Source organism: Hoplias malabaricus, chromosome X1, assembly GCF_029633855.1.
Source record: "Hoplias malabaricus isolate fHopMal1 chromosome X1, fHopMal1.hap1, whole genome shotgun sequence".
NCBI lineage: Eukaryota > Metazoa > Chordata > Actinopteri > Characiformes > Erythrinidae > Hoplias > Hoplias malabaricus.
In genome coordinates, this window is record NC_089818.1 from 26,595,641 (window position 1) to 26,614,399 (window position 18,759).

At 41.3% G+C, this 18,759-nt stretch overlaps 1 protein-coding gene and 1 non-coding gene across 3 annotated transcripts in view; both read left to right on the forward strand.

Moving 5' to 3' along the window:
* Positions 1–403: 403 nt before the first annotated feature.
* LOC136675991 (condensin complex subunit 1-like) overlaps positions 404–18,759 on the forward strand; it is an 18,499-nt gene continuing 143 nt past the window's right edge. Inside the window, exons 1-32 of one of the 2 annotated variants that reach the window (XM_066652833.1) lie at positions 404–535; positions 1,274–1,393; positions 2,631–2,706; positions 2,808–2,866; positions 2,974–3,149; positions 3,234–3,379; positions 3,541–3,668; positions 5,005–5,128; positions 5,213–5,360; positions 5,764–5,961; positions 6,047–6,181; positions 6,498–6,585; positions 7,158–7,362; positions 8,382–8,500; positions 8,670–8,885; positions 9,323–9,497; positions 9,872–9,956; positions 10,699–10,835; positions 11,004–11,136; positions 11,313–11,388; positions 11,998–12,198; positions 12,508–12,668; positions 13,145–13,253; positions 13,989–14,112; positions 14,995–15,150; positions 15,348–15,525; positions 16,158–16,252; positions 16,333–16,413; positions 16,587–16,770; positions 17,103–17,250; positions 17,395–17,505; positions 18,381–18,759. The exon at positions 18,381–18,759 is cut by the window's right edge and continues 143 nt beyond it. In XM_066652833.1, the coding sequence (XP_066508930.1) occupies positions 1,276–1,393; positions 2,631–2,706; positions 2,808–2,866; positions 2,974–3,149; positions 3,234–3,379; positions 3,541–3,668; positions 5,005–5,128; positions 5,213–5,360; positions 5,764–5,961; positions 6,047–6,181; positions 6,498–6,585; positions 7,158–7,362; positions 8,382–8,500; positions 8,670–8,885; positions 9,323–9,497; positions 9,872–9,956; positions 10,699–10,835; positions 11,004–11,136; positions 11,313–11,388; positions 11,998–12,198; positions 12,508–12,668; positions 13,145–13,253; positions 13,989–14,112; positions 14,995–15,150; positions 15,348–15,525; positions 16,158–16,252; positions 16,333–16,413; positions 16,587–16,770; positions 17,103–17,250; positions 17,395–17,505; positions 18,381–18,460 (4,170 nt within the window). In that variant the 5' untranslated portion in view covers positions 404–535; positions 1,274–1,275 and the 3' untranslated portion in view covers positions 18,461–18,759. Of the gene's footprint in view, positions 536–1,273; positions 1,394–2,630; positions 2,707–2,807; positions 2,867–2,973; positions 3,150–3,233; positions 3,380–3,540; positions 3,669–5,004; positions 5,129–5,212; positions 5,361–5,763; positions 5,962–6,046; positions 6,182–6,497; positions 6,586–7,157; positions 7,363–8,381; positions 8,501–8,669; positions 8,886–9,322; positions 9,498–9,871; positions 9,957–10,698; positions 10,836–11,003; positions 11,137–11,312; positions 11,389–11,997; positions 12,199–12,507; positions 12,669–13,144; positions 13,254–13,988; positions 14,113–14,994; positions 15,151–15,347; positions 15,526–16,157; positions 16,253–16,332; positions 16,414–16,586; positions 16,771–17,102; positions 17,251–17,394; positions 17,506–18,378 lie in introns of both variants that reach the window. The other variant, XM_066652834.1, reaches the window with a different exon arrangement.
* LOC136676147 (small nucleolar RNA U85) lies at positions 6,652–6,986 on the forward strand. The gene has a single exon (XR_010796250.1). It is a non-coding gene; the product is annotated as a small nucleolar RNA U85 (small nucleolar RNA).

An 18,759-nucleotide genomic window follows, 5' to 3' on the forward strand; every position in this document is an offset into this window, starting at 1 on the left:
AAGTATATGTTATTTATTAACTCTCTAACAATAGAAAAAGGCTTCACGAATACGTTCGTATATAACTTTATTGATAAAAAAATTGCAAGAATCATTTTAATTCGTAACTACATCTTACTAATTAAAGGAAACCGAACAAATATATATTTTTTAAAAATTGCAAGGCATCGGTATTCAAAATACACATATAACCATGAGCACAGTTTAAGGGCATTTTTACGACATATAAGCTTTAAAGATTTGTAATCTGGGAAAAACACCTGGGAGAGGATCTGTAAATTCATGTATAAATTTGTGTGCTTTATGTGGCCAAAATTACAACATTATAAATAAAAAAAAATAATAATAATAAAATAAAATAAATAAAAGGGAGGAGGAAGCGGGCTGATGACGCACTTCCTTTGGCGCGGTTATGAGGGAATTCAAAAGTGAGCCGTTAACAGCGCGGTGTTTTTCTCAGAGTCTCTCTCTCTCCTCAGAATAACTCCGATATCAAACTCACCTGATATGTGTTAGAGTCCTTCTTTCTTCAGGAGTAAGTATCAGTTCTGTGCCCGGGTTAGAAATATCCGGCGTTGTTTTCAAAGACGTTTTTTTATTTGTGATGTGAACATTAGTCGTTGGAAGCTAAGCGGTTAACGCTGCGAGTTCAAACACGGAGAGGATTTTATTGGAGAAATAAGTTGTTATACTTTTACTGACGCGACTTTAACCCTCACCTGTATCAATGTGTCCAATAACGTTTTTCTTTTGAATAGGTTTTTATTTTTTACAAGAGGAAGGACAGTGAAACATTTACCGACTGTTGTTTTCTAGCGAGAATAACCTGTAGTCAGATGTTTTTTCTTATTCTTCAGTAATTTAAACATAATCCGTTTCTCTTTTTCTGTTCATTTTAACGTTGAGCTGAATTTACCAGAATAAGTCCGTCGTGCGGCTTTTATATGGCCCCTGTTTAACTTCCTGAGTTTTTACGTCTATTATAATTTCTAAAGTATGTTCTGCGATGAAGTCACATGTAATAAATATATTTAGCTGATTTCTCAGAAACGGTATCTGCACCAGGGGTGATTCTCCACGGCACAAATCAGTACACACCGCACACACACACACACACACACGAGCAGGACTGGTCTTTCTGAACACACCGGGTACCTGCTGGGAGCTGCTCAGAGGGTCACTGGTTTTTACTGTGGTTATGACCAGTGTATTTGTTTATTACCAGTCGTAGTAGCTGATGTGTTTCTGTTGGGCGTTGGCTGTGTGCTTGCAGAGATGTCGTGGGATTTCGCTGTTCCAGTTTCTTTGGATGACCTGCTGAAATCAGGAGCCGTGAACCAGTATGTGGTCCAGGACGTGCTCTCAGCCAAACAGCTCCCCTCTCAGCTCAACAGTACGTACATGCTACGTGTTCCTTTATCCTCTTCTTTCAACCAATTTATATGATTTTGCGTAAGAGTGTATGACTCCATAAGGAATTGGCTGTTTTAGATGGTAAAGGTGGTATGTTTGTGAAGTATGAAATATACTTAGCCTTAAAGCAATTAAATCTTTCAAACGTGTGAATAATTGTGTGAATGTATCATAATATATGCTCTTTGTTTATTGTTGATACAATAAAGCTGGCACAAAACAGTTCCTCTGGGTCTTAATGAATATATAATAGTATTTGTTCTACGTATACAAGAGTCAAGCACCACAAAACCATTCTAATTCTGTTTAAACAGTCCTATCCTTAATGAAACCTTTCTAGTCAAAATACCACATTGATTAAACACAGCACCGTTCTCACCCTGGCTGAATAGCCCTACTCAGAACCACCCGCTTTAGCGCCTTTTCCTTTAAATGAGAATGAGCCACAGTTAAGTTTGGCGTGAAAGCCCATGAGTGACTGAGCAGGAGCTATTTTTGCTTGGTTCTCTTCTTCTGTTCTCAGTTTCACCATATTTAATCCAACAAAGGTTTATGCTGTCACAAAACATGGGCCCAGCTCTGTTACTGGTGATACTCAGACAAGAGGGTGTGAAAATTCACAAATATTTGCACTGTATGTAAAATGCTGCACAGAATCAGAAAAACCTTACGAATAAATAAATGAATGAATAAAATCCCATTTTCTGACTTAAGTCCACATGCCCCAAGATACGGACTGCGTATTTCCGCTTCACGTTTTGTAGGTTGATCGTCCAAACCCCCCCACAATTTATCTGCTACTGCCCTGAAATTTTATTTTCCATGTTCTTTTTAAATGTTGAGCCCTGCAGCTCACACAAGCACAAAGCAACAAGAAGGCAGAGAAACAGAAGGTTCTCCGTAAGGGTTTTATCCTCATGCTCCTTTCACAGGTAGCACAGCTCTGTTTGTCTGTTTTCACTGGAACTCTGTTGAATTTTATCGTTACTCTAAAGAGTGGCAGTAAAACTTTGTTCCACACTTATGGTTAAACTCTTCTGTGCTGTTACACACACACATTGTGTGACAGTTTCATGAGTGGACTAATAGGAACCATTCTTAATGACTTCCATTAAAAATGGATAAGATGAGACTGTTGTTAAAATAAAGATTGACACTGTGGCCTAAAATTATGCAGTGGGTCAGTACTAATCCTTTTTATCTTCTTTGTTAATCAGACTTTAAAGCTGCTTTGAGAAGCCAGGGCCCTCTGTGCATTCTGGAGCATTTTGACACAGTGTACAGTGTTCTGCAGTGAGTATAAACCATGGCCACTCTGCATGTTCCTGTTTATTTTAATATGGAAAGCGTACATGTCTTGGCTTTTTATTATCGCACTAATCTCACTTTTAAAGGCATTGCCGGGTGGTGGATGTAACTCTGAAGGAGGACACGCTGCAGTTCCTCATACAAGGTGTGTTTTTGTTGTTAAACATGACCTTTGTTATTATTTTTCTTTCCTCTTCCTTTCACATACCCTTTACGTGTCCCATGATTCATCATTTTCTCCTTCAATTTCAGTGGTCAGGGGCTTGTCTGTTTCTCTGCCGTCCCTGCTCTTGTCCAGCACTTTGTCAGCAGCGGACCGCAAACAGCAGCTGAATGCTGTCAAAATGAGTGTGTTCCTGCTCTGTAAACTTACAGAGAATCTGGAGAGTGAGTCCTGCAGGGAGAGCATCATCACCGCCCCCAGCAAGGTACCGCTTTTCCTGTCATACATAAACAGTGTCTTTTTTAGCTACCTTTTGGCCAAATTCTTTTCAACTGAATGTTAATTCCAGGGCCGTAAAAAAGAGAAAGCGCCCGGTAAGGGCTTGCAGCAGTGGGACAGCGAGAGAGAGACTGTACTGCAGAGTATGATCCAGCTTCTCCAGTTGGATATCAGGGGTTTGTGGAACCTTTCTCTGGTTGAGGAAGAGTTTGTCAGGTGAGGGTCCAAGCATTGGTCTTTTAGTTAGTATTCTCTTAAGCCATATTTAATATTGCTTTGGATATAAAATGGTCAGGTCATATCATTTATAAAATTACAAACTTATCTAATGCTGAATATTTTGTGTTTTTCTGCTCTCCTGATTTGCTGGTGCATAGCTGTGTGACGTGTTGTTGTTATAAGCTGTTGGAGAATCCCACTATTGGTCACGTGAGGAACAAAGCGGCTCGTGATGCAATTATTCACCTGCTGGGTGTGATGGTGAAGAAATACAACCATATGCTTGGTTAGTAAACACCTGCATAGTGGAGGCATCCTTGCTTACATTGAATCTGTGTAAAATAAGAACGGTTGGTGTATGTTTTGATTCATTTTTATAAACTTTATTTTTAAGGCTGAATCTTCACAATATTATGCACATCTCAGCACCCAAGTACAGCTAGTCACAAAAACCAGTAGCTCAATATAGCAGTGTCACTTTCACCATTGGACATTGTCTAAAAATAAAAAAATAAACAGATGTTCACAGGTAATTTTCTGCCAGTCTCAGGTCTCTTGCGGTTGAAAAGGATGAATGCTGGTCCGGCCCCTGACGATGCACCGCTGTTTGAGTTTAAATCCTGTACTTTATTGTCATTTATTAGCACACACTACAGTATCAACACTGATCACTGGTATGATCACTTTTAAAAGTATATTTCAATGTGTAGAAACCAACACAAAAACAACTTTGTTTTAAGATTCCAACTATATTTTAAAAGGTTTTGTATTTTTTCTTTTCCCTACACCACAGGATAGAGTTGTTTATCATCAGCTGTTATTATTATTTTAAAAAAATTCCACATCGTGACTGTTCATTGATTAATAAAAGATTACTGAGCACTGCCTGATGCAGCACGTTTACATCTGGCAGATGAGCACATCTTCACGCCTGAACTCGTAAGGAAATTGCACTTGGCTGAAGGGGGCCTTGAACCAGTTTGAGCTACGTCATTTCGAGAGGACATTAATGTATTGTCAGAGTCTCAGATTATTTATTAACAATCTGTTTGAAAATGCCTTTTACTGAATCACATCAGTATATTATTTATACATGTATTTTGTGTGGTCACACAGCTCCAGGGACCTGGAGGTTGTGGGTTCGAGTCCCGCTCCGTGTGACTGTCTGTGAGGAGTGTGGTGTGTTCTCTCTGTGTCTGCATGGGTTTCCTCCGGATGACTGTCTGTGAGGAGTGTGGTGTGTTCTCCCTGTGTCTGCGTGGGTTTCCTCCGGGTGACTGTCTGTGAGGAGTGTGGTGTGTTCTCTCTGTGTCTGCGTGGGTTTACTCCGGGTGACTGTCTGTGAGGAGTGTGGTGTGTTCTCTCTGTGTCTGCGTGGGTTTCCTCCGGGTGCTCCGGTTTCCTCCCACGCTCCAAACACACACGTTGGTAGGTGGATTGGAGACTCAAGTGTCCGTAGGTGTGAATGTGTGTGTGTTGCCCTGTGGAGGACTCCCACACCCACAGGTGTGTATTCCTGCCTTGCGCCCAATTATTCCAGGTAGGCTCTGGACCCACCGTGACCCTGAAATGAATAAACGGTTACAGATAATGAATGAATGTATTTTGTGTGTGTTTTGCAGGGGCCTGTGTGAAAGTGATTCAGCTGCTGCAGCACTTCGAACAGCTCTCCTCAGTGTGTGCGCAGGCCGTGTCAGCCTGGTGCTCAGAGTACGGAGTTAAGGCCATTGTAGGAGAGGTCATGAGGTTTGCTGCACTTTACATAATTTTTTTTTATTATTTGTTTCCTGAGACATGTTCAGGTTTTCATTGCATGTGTTTGATTTCCAGAGAAATTGGACAGAAGTCTAGTGATGAGTTAGTACGAGAGGGCTCAGGAGTGAAAGCTTTCTCTAGCTTTCTGTCTGAGCTCAGCACTCTAGTCCCTGAAGCCATGATCCCGAACATCAGTGTGCTTCTTGCACACCTGGAGGGAGAGGTATGTACACACAGTCATGAAGGAGGAAGAATGAAAGAAGAATATAAAGTAGAGGTGAAAAATAATTAGCAAAATAAAAAATAATAATCAACATCACTTTCCCTATGCGTTTGCTTGTAGCCATATTCTTGTTTTATTGCATTTTTGTTGCCCAGTGATGATATCAACACACATGTCAGGATTAATCACTGGATTAGAGTTTCCATGTTGTTCGCCTTTAGTCTCGACAGAGCAGTGTAAAATAGCTACTTTGTAGAGTGGGTTCTACTTAAAGTCCCAGTCTTGCAGCTCTCCTCTAAATAATTGAAAAAGTGCATTCTCAGTCCTCTAACGTATCCAGGAGGCTTTGAACACTTTGATTCCTAGATGAAATTCATAGGTTGAGTGTTTGTTTCTGTCTCAGAGTTCAAGCATGCGTGTGGCGGTGTGCGAGGTGTTGGGGGAGGTGCTGATACGTGTGTTAAGTGGTGATAAACTGGACGATTCTGGCAGAGTAGATCGAGATCGTTTCCTTGACACTCTTCAGGAGCACATTCACGACACACACTCTCATGTCAGAGCTCGAGTGTTGCAGGTGTACACCAGAATTGTCAACAGCAAGGTATGTATCTATGCATGAGTGTTGTTTATTATGAGGAAATAGGACAGGTTTTCAGTTTATTTTATTCTTCCTCTCTTTCTTGCAGGCTTTGCCTTTATGTAAATATACTGAAGTAATGGAGTTGGCTGTTGGGCGTCTTGGTGATAAATCGGTCAACGTGTGTAAGAGTGCCGTTCAGCTCCTGGCTGCATTTATTGCGCACAATCCATACAGCTGCAAGGTGAAGCCTAGGCATGTTCTAATTAAGGTTTTGAAAAGGGCAAAATATATAATTTTATCTAAGAGTCTGATGGCTGGGATTCAGCTGCACAGATTCTTAATGTGTTAGAATAATTTATTGTATTCAATAACATTTGAGCTCATATCCTAATGCCATGCAAATGTTGGTGGGGGCTGGGGGGTGCAGGCTGTGTGAATACTTCGTGTTATAATTCTGCATTTAATTTTAAATGGACCAAGATTTACAACCAATTGGTTTCTGCTTATAAAATCTCTACTCTGAGAGAGAGTAATATGTAGGTTTCTGATTTCTTTAGCTGAGCAGCGTGGACTTGAAAAGCCCTCTGGAAAAAGAAATGGCCAAACTCAAGAAAATGAAAGAGAACATGAGGGAGGAAGTGGCAGGTACACCACCCTGTCTCTGTTTTTAATTTTATGTTCATCTTTCACTCTTTAGTGCTAATGACTGTTTCCCAGTGATGATACCAAGGCGAATGTGAGCTCGCTGGATGAGAGCTTGAGTGCTTCTGTGCTCCAGTCGGCTGGTAATCTTGACAGGGCAGTGGAGGTTGGCTGCTCTGTTGTAAGGGCCAGCCTACAGTCACAAAGCCTTTTCAATTATACTCTCCTTTTAAAGAAGTGTAGGGGAGAATGTGGGAAGTGCTGACAGTATGTGTGTGTGTGTGTGTGTGTGTGTGTGTGTGTGTGTGTGTGTGTGTGTGTGTGAGGGAGTGTATGGACACAGATTCTCTGCTCTCTACGTTATCCAGCCAGCTGTGAACTCTATCTTTGGTAATCTGAGGGAGCAGGCCATCCCAGTAATGTGTAATGGCTAAACTGATCACCACAGTAATAACATTACTATTTGTGGTTTGATCACACGTTTTTTTGTTTTTGTTTTTTTTCTCTTCCCCCATCTTTCTTCCACTGTCTGTCACACTAAGTATTTATTTAATATCTTCAATGTCTGGTCTTAGTTGCTGTAATCTCAGCAAGTGATCTATGGGCTGCAATGGAGCCAGAGGTTTCTAACACGGTCAGATCTCACCTGGAGGATAGTAGAGATGCTGAAAGAGAGGAAGAGTGTGATGAAGAGGATGAGATGAAAAGGGATGAAAAAGAGAGGAGTGACAGAGACACTGCAGTCCAGATCGCCCAGTACCTCAGACACAATAAATACAGGTAACAAGTGACAACTGTAGTACAAACCCGTTTCCAAAAAGGTTAACACTTTCTGAAAATGGCACTTAAAAATATTTATAATTTGTTAATTCACTTGAAACATTAAGAGAAAACGCACATACGTTTTTCAATGTTTTCAATTATGAGATTAAGAAATGTAAATCATTCTCAGCGCTGCAGTGACACTGACGTGGTGGTGGTGTGTTAGTGTGTGTTGTGCTGGTGTAGAGTGGATCAGACACAGCAGTGCTGCTGGAGTTTTTAAACCCTGTGTCCACTCTCTGTCCACTCTGTGAGACACTCCTCCCTCGTTGGTCCACCTTGTAGATGTAAAGTCAGAGACAGTAGCTCATCTGTCGCTGCACAGTGTGTGTCGCTCGTCCTCTAGTCCTTCATCAGTGACACAGGACGCTGTCGGCTGGATGTTTTTGGTCGGTGGACTGTTCTCGGTCCAGACACTGAGGGGTTTAAAAACTCCAGCAGCACTGCTGTGTCTGATCCACTCTACACCAACACAACACACACTAACACACCACCACCACGTCAGTGTCACTGCAGCGCTGAGAATGATCCACCACCACATCACACCTGCTCTGTGGGGGTCCTGAGCGCTGAGGAACAGGGGGAGAGGGGGCAAACAGTATGCAAAGCAACATACTGGTTTCAGTTTGTAATTGTAGAACTACAAAGTGCTCCTCTCTCCTAAGAGAATGGACACTGAGTGTAGAAACAAGGAAGTCATAATGTTATGGTTGATCCGTGTATATTCTTCCGTACTCACTGATTTTTCTCTTAAAGGTTTAGTAATACTTTACTTTTTGATGTGGGTTCCCCCCTTTATTTTTTTATATATATTCCTTAACTTGGATTCACCATTTTCTACTCGTACATGGTCACAGTTCTGAGCTGTTTATTCTGGAACAACACTCTTGTACGTGATGCTCCATATGTACATCATACAGGTGGGAAATTAAATATTCCAGTCTAAAATTTGTGATCTTTCTGTGCCCGTTTTTTAGACAGGCAGTGCGTCTCTGTGTGCAAGCTCACACTCTTTACCCTGAGTCTCCATTCTTCTCAGCTCTGTCCGATTTGAACCCAGATGCAGTTATCAGCACGCTGGCTTCTCTATTTAAAGGTAGGTAAAGGTGTGGAAGTGAATGTATGTATGTGTTTATATATTGACTTCTCACTGTTGCCTGCTTTTAGCTTTTTCTACCACATCTGCGCAGAGAAGTGTCTTGAGTCTACAATAATTTTTTTTCACACTGCACTGTTCCCACAACTGACTAATTTATCCTTCAAAGGTCCTAAAGAGGATGAAGCAACTGAGCAAGCAGTGAATGAGCAGTCCCCCACATCTCAGAAGGAAGGGGGAAAGGAGTCAACCGAGGAGGCTGAGAACGAGCTGAAAAAGCAGGAAATGTTAGTGCAATACTTGAGAGATACAGAGAGCTTTGCGCTGCAGGTGGAGAGAGCCATTGCTGTCATTAACAACATGCTTTACTGGAAAACCAGTACAGGTGATCTTTACCCGTCTGTATATGTTAGGGGAGGGAGGGTGATTTAAGTTTTATAAATACAGTGTGAAACCAGTGCAGTGACTTTGTGCCTGATGTATGTTATAAATTTGTTATAAAGTATACAGAACCTGAAGCAGTTTCTAATACAAACTATTGAGAGACACTTCCAAGTCACTGTGGGATTCTTCAAAATTGAGACAAACAGATTTTCCAAGAAAATTTTAATGCCAGTGCTTTAAATTTCACTACAGTTTTCAGTAAGCTTTTAAAAAAATGTATTCTGACTAAAGCACAGTGACACGCTGGAGTATGATTTGTCTTAGATTGGGGTATGACTGCAGGTTACAAAATAATTTGATAAAATTGTTCTGTATACATAACGGTGGACAGTTTTGCTATATAATGATGTAACCATATACTTCCAATTCCATTTCTAGTGGTTCAGGAGGCAGTGCAGTTCTGTGTAACAGCACATGAGTTCAGCGTAGCAGACTCTGTGTGTGGAGTGAGGAAAATGCTGCCATTGGTTTGGTCTTCAGATGCCGCAGTCAAAGATGCTGTAATACAAGCGTATCGCCGTCTCTACCTCAACCCTCAGGGAGACAGCACTAGGTGGGTGAGAGTTTTCTGTCTGGCTGTAGAGGCACATACCTTTTCTTTAGTCTTGAAGCTTAGTAAAAGAATTGTTAATTCTGGGTCATATCGTGCAGACCTAGACACGACGGACCTCCTCAGAAAATGTAGTTTGGCAAGGAGGGGTCAGCACCTCCACCCATATGTACTGTACCTGTTAATCCGAACGCCAGCATTTCAAACTCATGTGATTAGGCGAAGTCATTACATATTTGTTACATCGTAATATACACCACAAAATCAGTTGAAAACCTGAAAATGATCATGTTAAATATTTAAGTGTGTAATATAGTCGTAACTATCATGCTTGAAGGGCAGTGCTTTAACTATCCCTTTGTCCCTCTTCTGTGCAGAGCAAAGGCCCAGACTCTAATAGACAGTCTGTCTGAGTTAATGATTGATGCCTCTCTGGGAACCATCCAGTGTCTTGAGGAAATTGTGAGTAACTGATTTTACCAGTGACTCTAGTTTAGTTTATTATTACTATTGGTGCTATTTAGAATGGGAAATGCAAATAAAAGAAAGTGGTCATTTGATTTATTGCTTGAAACATATATTTAAAATAATCAATAGCCATCTTTTTAAAATCGTTGTAATGGCTGAATTATTTATATCCTGCCCTCTGAACAGAGCTGTGCCCGTCATTGATGTGTTTTGATGCAGCGGGCTAGTAAAGCTAAAGCTCACTTCACTCAGGAACATTTATGGCCATGTTCTTTGTTAGTAACATTTAATGTGATTGTCCAGTTGCTACTTTGTGGCAAATGTTTTTGTAACATTGCCATAATTGGAATTTAATTTGTAAATAAAAATACCTCTCAGTATTTTACGCTCGGTCTGATGACCAGAAACTTGCGCCATTTTATTTATTTATTTATTTTGCATTAGGTATTTGTGGCTTGAATGTGTCATCTGGACTTTAATAAACTGAAGATTTGATGGCATTCAGCCACAAAAACATATTAATGAGGTCAGGGGCTGGTGTTGTATGTATTCTAAAACGTCTCTCAGCTGTACTGAGTGCCACTCGAGCATTTCTGAGAGTACAGTTCCACAACTTTAAAGCTGGGAGGCTTTATTCCCTTCCAGCCCAAGTTTTAGTTCTAAGTGTGACATTGGAGTAAGTGTTGTATCTCTATTTAAACAGACCTTGTAACTTCTGATTCTGATGATTCCCTAGGTGCAAGAGTTTTTCAGCAGTGAGAGTTCTCTCCAGGCGTCTGTGGTACAGGTTTTGTGGGAGAGGTTCTCGGGGAAGAGGGAGACTTCTTCACTGCAGAGGAGAGCTGCAGTCCTGCTGCTGGGCATGGCAGCACGGTGAGAGGCACACTTTTTTGTGATCGATCAGTTACAGCCTACTGTGAACACTTCACCTGCATTTTTAAAAATAAAACATTAATTCCCATAGGTTTCTCAAGAGAGTCACTTGGCCTTTATCCTCCTTAAAATTCATGTTCTACCTCCTCACTGTGTATGCACAATTAGGTCTGAAAGAGAGGTGGTTCTCAGTAATTTGGACACACTCTGCTCTGTGGCACTGGTAGAAAAGGTGGCTGAAGATTACCTGCTGGCCAGAGACACAGTCCTCACCATCACCAACATTACTGACCATGTCAGGGTGAGTACATGTAAGCTCTTGGAATGCAGACTGGCTTCTAAAGTAAAATATTGCTCCAAACTTGGAGTGTATATGATTAGAAGAACTTGTTATGGCTCTGTAAACAGTAAGTTTGAATGCAGTTTCATGCTGGAATTCATTTATTAATTTCTTTTCCCCGATGACTTGTATTTCAGCAATCTAAAGGGTCTCCTTTCAGGCTGCCTGTGGACCACCATCTGTTCACTTGTCTAATCCAGGCCATTGCTGATGGTATGCTAAATCTATAGGAACAGGACTGTGTAAAGTTTCCTTTCAGTTTTCTGACTGGTGCAAAATCTGAATTTTGTTTTTTAATTTTTTAATTAAATTGACTCTGATTGGAGACGACATCCTGTACCTCCCACATAAAGTCCTGAGTTCCTACTGAATGATGAATAACTCCTGTTTCTTGCACAAAGGCCAAAATTAGACATAAACACGCAGCAGCAAGGTCAACATTGACATGAACACTGCAGTTACACCACCAACGCTAAGGTTTCTATGTGTGGTTTATGGGATAGAGGAGGGAGGCTACTGCTTTCAGAAAAGTGCCAGTGTTATAAGAACTGCACACTAAATTACAAAATTTACAAGGGTTTAATGGAAAATAAGACCTGACCTGTCAAAGTGTTTTAACCCATGAACATCAAAGAAGTAAATTGTTTTTCTTTGATAAAACATTAAATTCCAACTCACCAGAAATCAATTTTCTATTTTTGGATTTGGCTTTAAATAGAAAACAGAATTCAAAGTTTACACAGACCGAGACCCGCCTGACTTCAGTTTGTTTTCAATTCTTACTTAAGGAATGATTTATGATTGTCTCTGTGGTGTGTGTAGGTGTGATCTTGTCTGATGTCTACTGGCAGACATTTATGGAGCAGGCCATCCGTCTGATTTATTTTCTGGCTGAGTCACCTGACCAGCTGTGTGCACGCCTCCTGCAGCGCTCTGCTCGATGTGTGTTGGAGCAGATCACAGAGGGGCAGGAGCTCAACCAGACCCAGATATCTGAAGGGTCTCAGGACTCGGTGCAGCAAGGTACAGTAGAACTATAACTATATTTAGAGTGCGTAGACTTGTATATTGAGTAAGGGATATCAGTCTTTTAACTGCAGTCTAACTACCACTTAGCACCACTGTGCTACAAGCTTTGAGAATAAAGTGTTCACTTCAGCCAGTTATCAAACATCACACTGTCAACTGCTCTATCTTTTCCTATGGTTTGTTCCTCTCCTGTCTGCTCTGGACATCTATTCTCTGCCTTTCACCCTGTGTTCATGCTGCACTGTAGTCACTTACAATGAGAGATTTTATTCTTTGTCTTATTGTCCGTTTGTGTGTGTGTAGTGAACTGTGTGAGTTTGGCACAGTTGCTGTCTTTGTGTGGAGCTGTGGCCTTCTGGCAGGTGTCTCACCTCGAGAGGAGTGTGAGTATGGAGCTCAGGAGGAGGAGAGGAGAGAAGGAGGAAAAAGAAGAAAAGGACAAGGGGCCAGTCGGCAAAAACAAGGTCTGTTTCTGTTTTTGGTGAAATCCGTGGTGTGCTCCAGGCCTTTAAACAGGAAACCAACAGCAAACTTATTCAGTTGCTTGATCTGCTATTAGAGTCTTATCTGGTGTTATTTTCAAATTGAGCGGCCATGTTTGTAAATAGCAGTCTGGTTTGAGTCCCTGGAAAGTGGATTTAACACTACATTTAGATACACTTCAGACATAGATGTTTTCCACACTTGTGAATCAATAAATTGTTCAGAAGATTTGGAATGTTTCCCATTTTCACAGTATTTCCAGAGGCAGAGTAACTGTTTAATTCCTTTACTCCTTTGTTTGGTGAAAGGCTGACCTGCACATGGGGGGCCCATACAAGTTTACAACAGGCTGAATGTCTGAAACCCAAATTTCACAAATTACGTATTTTGAAAGTATTTGATTTGTTGAGTCTGATTGATTTCAAGAATTCTGTCTGCGTTATCTATTCTGTGGTAGGAGGCCAATGACAGCTGTGTGGAGGAGGAGCTTGGGTTGACCGGTGCTTCGGCAGAGGACACGGAGGCAGAGTTTATTCGGAAAATCTGTGAAACGGAGCTGCTTGCTGGCAAGTGCCTCTGTTCTTAAAGCAGACTTGTACTTCTGCATTGACACAACACAGAGCCAACTCTGCAGGCTCATGCATTTGTAGTTTAATTTAAAGTTGATTTTAATTAAACTGTCTATTTTTGAAATTTGATTTGTAAAGTTCTGGCTGGCGGCACGGTGGCGCAGCAGGTAGTGTCGCAGTCACACAGCTCCAGGGGCCTGGAGGTTGTGGGTTCGATTCCCGCTCCGGGTGACTGTCTGTGAGGAGTTGGTGTGTTCTCTCTGTGTCCGCGTGGGTTTCCTCTGGGTGCTCCGGTTTCCTCCCACAGTCCAAAAACACACGTTGCAGGTGGATTGGCGACTCAAAAGTGTCCGTAGGTGTGAGTGAATGTGTGTGTGTGTGTTGTCCTGTGAAGGACTGGCGTCCCCTCCAGGGTGTATTCCTGCCTTGCGCCCAATGATTCCAGGTAGGCTCTGGACCCCCCATGACCCTAAATTGGATAAGCGGTTACAGATAATGGATGGAAGTTCTGGCTGCTGTTGACACCTCATTAAAAGCAGTCCAGGTGAAAATATTCCATTAAACTAACAAGTGTAGTTTTCTTTTTTGCAGTTACTTTTTATAAAGAGCTATTGATTGCAACTTAGTTCCTGTTTTTTTTTTTTTTTTTTTTTTTTTTTTTTTTTTTTTTTTTTTTGTAATTCATTCCATTTTCTATCTTTCCATGTGACTTTCGTTTCTTTGAATACAAAGATGGGAACGTGCTGAGTGTGTTTCTGCCTCTGCTGGTGAAGATTTGCAGCTCCCCTGGACGATACACTCATACACAACTCACCACGGCTGCCTGCCTTGCTCTGTCCCAGTTCATGATGATCAGGTATGTAAAAATAATTCAAATAAAAGGCACCCATGTCAGTTTCTTCAGTGTTCTCTGCAGATTTCAATTATTAATTTGTCTTGGATTATTTTAGTGAGGTGTCAGTACATTTGTGCTTTTCCACCGCATGGGTCCTTTTCCACTGGATGGGCTCCCCCGCGAAATGGAGCCTGTGACGTCGCAAAAACCTGTCTCTAACAGGAATCGCTGGCTTTGAAAAGCACAACAACGGCAGTGGTAAAGTTAGGCGCTGTTTACTCATTGTGTTTTAGTTTTTGGACTAAACACAGCTCCGCCCCCAGTTCTCACGGATCAGTTTTACTTGTCTGCTTTCACTAGAAATTTATCAGTCATCAGCTCAAGCTAAGGAGCATATAAACCTCTTCAAAACACCTCGAGGTGAAGATATGAGCTGCCATTTTGAGTTCGATTTAAAAAAAAAAAAAAAAAAAAAACCTGCTGTAACTTCAGAAAATTTAAAAGCGGCAGTTTGTATTTGATTTGAATGAGCTCTGCATTTTGTGGTGATTGACATGGCTTTGGCCATTCAGCACTCTGCAGGGTTTACACCTAACCATTACCAGTACCTACTCGGCTCGGTTGGAACCTGGAGTGAAAACTTACCCAGGACCAGGTGCCAGATTTGGCCGGTGGAAATGCAGTGGAAAAGTGCCATTGGGGGAGACTGACGCAGACACTAAAGCTTGGTGTAACACGTTCACTCTGACCTTGTGAAAGACCTTACAGTGAAAGCCTATTTCAGTATTAAAAAAAAGACATAAATGCAGTATGTTTGTTATAATTGCAAACTTTATACACCATTTTGTACTGCAGCACTGTGTCTTCATTAAATACGATTTTTTTTCTCTCTCCCACTTGCAGTCCGACGGTGTGTAAGGATAATATCCGTTTACTGTTCACTGTGCTGGAGAAATCCCCTCTCCCAGTTGTTAGAGCTAATACCATCATAGCTCTTGGAGACCTGACTGTTCGCTTCCCCAACATTCTGGAGCCGTGGACACCCAACTTGTATTCTAGGTACATCTAGCTACACTGCCTCGTTTATAAAGGTCTACCTGTGCTAATCTGCCTGAAAACCAAACGTGCAAACAAACCTAGCAAAATACCGTCTTGTTCGTGTTACACAGGAAATGTTATTAATGCAGATCAGTGCTTAAAGGGGCTTTCTCAATGTGTGTGGAGACAATTATCACATTGCCATTTGTGCCGTTTAGGCTGTGTGATGAAAGTACCTCAGTGCGCCTGACAGCCATCACTGTCCTGACCCAGCTCGTGCTGAAGGACGTGATGAAAGTCAAAGGTCAAGTCAGCGAGGTAGCTGTGCTTCTGCTGGACCCCGAGCCCCACATCGCCAGCCTGGCACTCAACTTCTTCAATGAGCTCTCTGCTAAGGTTTGCATTTGAGACCTCAACCTGGCTTTGGTTAAACACTGCTTTTAGAAAGTAGTGTGCATGAATAATAAAAATATTCTGATACAAAATACAAAAAAAAAAAGGACCTAAATAACCTGAGATCCAGTTTATATTTTTGTTTGTAATGTTATTATGCAAAATGGAAAGATGTAATTAGAACATGCGACTAATTTAAGTTTGCTTACGTCATAGGTTATAAAATGTCTTATGAAAAATACAAGAAAGGCTGTGTTTGGCATTTTGGTGCACACTTCTATTATATTTTCCACTGCATGTATCATTACTGCACAGTAAAGACAGTTATTTAGGATAAATGTAGCTATAAAATAACGTTTTAGCAGTTGAAATTTCTAGTAGAACTTGTCAGACCTTGATTTATGGCTAGAGAGTTTAATATCATTTTAAAAATTAAATGGTTGCCCAGAAATTTCAGCATATTTCACAAAGGAGGCAATTAAAGGAAATTCTGCCGTTTTCTTCAGGATGAATAATGATTTTTCCTGTTTTTCAAAAAATACATTGTTGGTATAACTGAATCTGTGTAAGTGTGCATTTCCTCTGTTTACAGCCTTCAGCTGTAAAATAACATGCAATATTTCATCCCCTTTAAGGATAATGCCATATATAACCTGCTGCCAGACATTATCAGCCGCTTGTCAGATCCAGAGAGGGGGATGAAAGAGGAGGATTTCAATACCATTATGAAGTGAGTGATTGTCCTTCGATACTGAGAGAATATATTTGTAACCACATTATTTAAATGTATTAAATTGTTGTCTCTCACAGGCAGCTCTTCTCATACATCACTAAGGAAAGACAGACGGAGAGTTTGGTGGAGAAGCTTTGTCAGCGTTTCAGAACTGCCAAGTGAGAAACTAAATTCTCTTTTTCACATTGCTCTGCGTGAGGGACACTTGTTCATAAATCTGCACTAGGCCTCTTTTAAAATCAATGAAATTAAGTGAAAGGTTTTTGCCTCTTGCATTTTTTTTTTTTTTTTAAATAAACAATCATACAGCTTCTTATTCGTTCTCTATCAGGACCGAGCGACAGTGGGCAGATCTGGCTGTGTCTCTGTCTCTGCTCTCCATGTGTGAGCGGGGCTTTAAGAAACTGCAGGAGTGCTGGGACTGTTACAGTGATAAGCTTGCCGAAGAGTCAGTGTACCAGCCCCTACTTTCTATCATGGCCAAACTCCGTCGAAGAGCCAAGCCCCAGTTTAAGGTACTGCTGCCACAACAAAATTTGTTTTTCTTTTGATTATAAAATGTTGTGGTGCATGTTGGCCTTAATTAGAATGTTGTGTTCTGATGTCATTGCCTCTAACTTATTTTCAGTGAAATTTTGGTTTGTTTGAGATGCCTTTCTAGCTGAGAATTATTTGTTTCTGATTTTGGAGAACATTCGTCAAGTGTCGCATCTTCATAGTGACTCTGTTAAATTCTCATTTGAATGCATTCACTAGCCTTAACCTAAACAGATGTTTTCAATAATAAGTGAATACCAAGCGAGTCCATAGCTCTTGACGGGTAACGTTCCTTGCTTCTGTTGCACAGGCGCAGGTGGAGGAGTTGGAGAAAAAGTTAACAGCGGTGCACACTAAAGGTCTGGAAAATGTTGAAAATGAGGAGGGAGAGCATCAGCTAGAGGAGCAGACACAAGGCCAGACCCCAGCGCCAAAGAGCGCTCGCAGACCAACACGAGGTAACCCTAGTCCAAGCTCTTGTGTGCTTTCTGCATTCCACTCAGATGCAGAGGTGGCTGGAGACCTACAAGTAACAATGGGGTCTAAGCTTCAGACGGGTTGAACCAGCATTCAGTCATCGAGCTTGTTTTAATGTGTTTTAGCGCGTGCGAAGTCCAAGATGGATGAAAGTGACTTGGTGACTCCTAAACGCTCCCGTGCTCGTCCCAAAAAAGTAATTGCCTTCAGCAGTGACGAAGGAGAAGATGAAGAAGGTGAGACAGCGCTGCTGTTCTGGCAGCAAATTTGGTTTTGTGTTTAAAATGAATCATTTTCCTCATTCATTAACTACTTTATACCAAAAACGGATATGGAACTGCATAAAAATAATTGGTACAAAAAACTAATTGCTTGGTACAGAGGTCCACAGACACCACCACGTGGAAGTACCAGCAAACACTGAATATAGGAGAACAGGAGTAGTTACTGTGCTCGGGGGTATATGTGGATGCAGATTGTAGTCACTTTCACAAGTGTACAATACTACCTAGTGTTCCTTAAAAACATGCATTACCTCTGAACAACTGTATAGAAAATGTTCACTCGTGACAGTTTTCACTTAAAAGCATAATTGTATGATTATGGTATTGTTGTACTTTGTTTATTTGGCAGTGAGTAAATGGCTCAGTTTTTTTATACTCCAACATCCTGTGATAAATCAGAGCCATCTAAAAGTGTTTTTACAATGTGCATGAACTGAACCGTGGCTCAGTTTGACCAGGACAAAGAACACCTCTTTGGGTGGATCCAATATTTTTACAATCATAACCATGGCCTTTAAGAGCTGCCGAAGACTTCCGACATGACTGCGATTATGGCTCAATGTAGAAGTAACTTAATGGATAATGTTCCATGTCTGTGTTCATGACTGACTGGAGGAGGCATAGATTATTGTTCCTATGTTTGATGGGAGTTGGGAGGTGTGGCTAAATATGATGCATTTGTTGTCTGAGATTCTGGGGCTCTAGTGTGACATCTACTGGCAGGATGTGGTATATTGCTTTAATCAGTTTGGCAATAGATCTCTGATGGTAAAGCAATGCAGCATTATTGGTTTGATTTGTGTCTAATTCCCTCATGGTCTTTTCAGATGCTGTCATGGCTGAGAGTGAAACCCCAAAAGTGACCACGCCCATTTCACGGACTCGCCGCACTCGCCTGCGCCACTGACCCTTCATCTGTGCTTTTGTTCTTTGCTCTGTTTTTAACTCTATTTACTTTGTGTAGTCCCGTCTGTCATTTTACCTGCGTTTGAATGATTCCTTTTGTAATTTAATAATAAAATAATGGTAATGGGCCATTATTAGTCCTTGTATGACGTACAGTGAACTGTCTTGCGCATTTAATCCGTCTGTGGCAGTGAACACTCTCTCACACACACACTAGTCTACTAGGGGTTGTGAACACACACCCACAGCAGGGGACAGCCATCCCTGCTGCTCGGGGAGCAGTTGTGGGTTTGGTACCTT